General features: G+C 26.0%; 1 protein-coding gene across 1 annotated transcript in view; it reads right to left on the bottom strand.

The window, feature by feature from the left end:
• Nucleotides 1-1,258: 1,258 nt before the first annotated feature.
• Nucleotides 1,259-2,056, bottom strand: part of LOC105624601 (glycosaminoglycan xylosylkinase) — a 4,070-nt gene continuing 3,272 nt past the window's right edge. The window contains exons 5-6 of the mRNA XM_012205956.1: nucleotides 1,677-1,903; nucleotides 1,259-1,487 (exon numbers count right to left, since the gene is read on the bottom strand). Coding sequence (XP_012061346.1) covers nucleotides 1,259-1,487; nucleotides 1,677-1,903 — 456 coding nt within the window. The remainder of the gene's footprint in view (nucleotides 1,488-1,676; nucleotides 1,904-2,056) is intronic.

Raw genomic sequence — 2,056 nt, 5'->3', positions numbered from 1 at the left:
TATATATATATATATATATATATATATATATATATATATATATATATACACGACAAAAATGAAATTTCTAACTAGTTTGTAAGGTACGTGAATAATTCTGGTCATGTAACGTTGTAAATACGAAACACAAATCAAGATAGATTACGCTAGATGTGCGAATTCGATTTGAAGTCCCATACGAATGGGCCCCGATATCTTCTGTGATAATTTTATTTGTAATCTTTTATTCTTACTTTCTTTATTAATGGAATGTATATCGTATTTTGCAATTGACAATCCTTATATACTCTTTTTATCATCGAAAAGAAGTCTTTTTTTATGAATTATCAATGAATTATTAATTTTGTCTATTAATTTTAAAATAAATATTTAAAAACATTACTCAAGAAAGAAATATAAATATGAAGTTATAATTATTTCGATCAATTTTATTCTCAATTTCTTAAATTTAAAATTAAAAGTCTTGATTATGTTTCAGATAAGATTTTAAAAAAAATTAACAGTTTTATATCTTGTATTCTCATAAAAAAGAACGTAAGAAAATTAAAAATGTGATGTTTACTGAATAGTTACGATCACAGAAGATAACGGCATCCACGAAGACTATATATAATAATGTACATGATCGGTGGCATGGTGTCTCCGTCTGCGATGAAGAAGAGGAAGGCATGTCAACGTTACACATACGATAATACAGTCGCATTTACAGGTTTTTTACGTTTGTACCGTATTTATATATACGCTGTACACAGCGCTGCACTTCAAACTCTATTCAAATAATGATAATTAACTGTGTCATCAAATAAATTGCATTCAAATCTGTCTTGTTGACCTTTCTCATTTTAAACCTTACGGTTATTTACTAGTAAGAAAAAATTGTCATGCTTCAAGGGATTATTTCTAAAAAATAATGAAGAATATTTTCTATAAAAAATAATATTTCGTAAAAATATTAAAACTAAAATTATACAATTGAAAAGAATTGAAAATTTATTTTCTAATTACTAAATAAAATTGAAAAAAATTTTAATTAAGATTTTTTTAAATATTTTTTTTTCTTATATTTTTCTTATATCTTTTCTTACAAAAGAATGTTTATTTTAATTTTTTTTGCGTAAAATCTCTCTTGAATATTATTTTTTTATTAATTTTTTACTTTTAATTAAATTAATCTTCATTTTCTATCTATTTTTTATAAGGAACATTTACATTTTTACATCTATGTATTCTGACTCGTCATATAAGAATTGTTCTTAGATTACCGATGATCCAAAATCACATTAGAAATGTATTTCTTTTTCTTCAGACAATTTTCTATTACGGCATAAACGGTAAGCAATCTTCTATCCATGGCATTTAAGTGTGCCTCTGTAATGAGTGGAGAAACATCTGACATTACAGCCTCGTGTGCAAGAAGTCTACCTAATGCGATGCCTAGAGATCCACCACTAAATAATCGCAACCTATCCCACGTAGTTTTGTGAATCCTAGAATAAAATACATTTGTTTTAATTTTGTTCTTTTCTTTAATTGTTGCCTCTTTTTACGCATTTTCTAAATGCCGTAATGAACTTAACAGATTCAAAGATTTCAAATTTTGTAAGCAAGAGAGATGTTAAAGATTTCTCATGTCTTTTAATTCCATAACTTTTGCAGCAAATATAAATTATACTCACATGCAACACTGATATAGAGGCGCTAAGATGTCGAGATGATCAACATCAGGATTGCCTAGACTCTTTCCATTATCGATCAGTAGCACTGCAGGATTATGAAAATTGTTTTGTGCGAGTTCATAATGATGCCGATCACCATTATCTATAAGGAAATCAAAAATCGCTGTATCAATCAAATCCAAAAGTCTACTCGACGATTGCGGTGAATAAGCCTTGGAATCTTTTACCTAAAAAAAAAATCAATTCTATATTTTCCACATCAAACATCAACATTTATAATTGTATTTATAATTGTATTTTTCATGAATTTTCATAAATTTTTATTCTATTTAAATATTTCATATATATATATATATATATATATATATATATATATATAT

Source organism: Atta cephalotes (assembly GCF_000143395.1).
Source record: "Atta cephalotes unplaced genomic scaffold scaffold00083, whole genome shotgun sequence".
Taxonomy (NCBI): Eukaryota; Metazoa; Arthropoda; class Insecta; order Hymenoptera; family Formicidae; genus Atta; species Atta cephalotes.
This window is presented reverse-complemented; position numbering and strand designations above follow the sequence as displayed.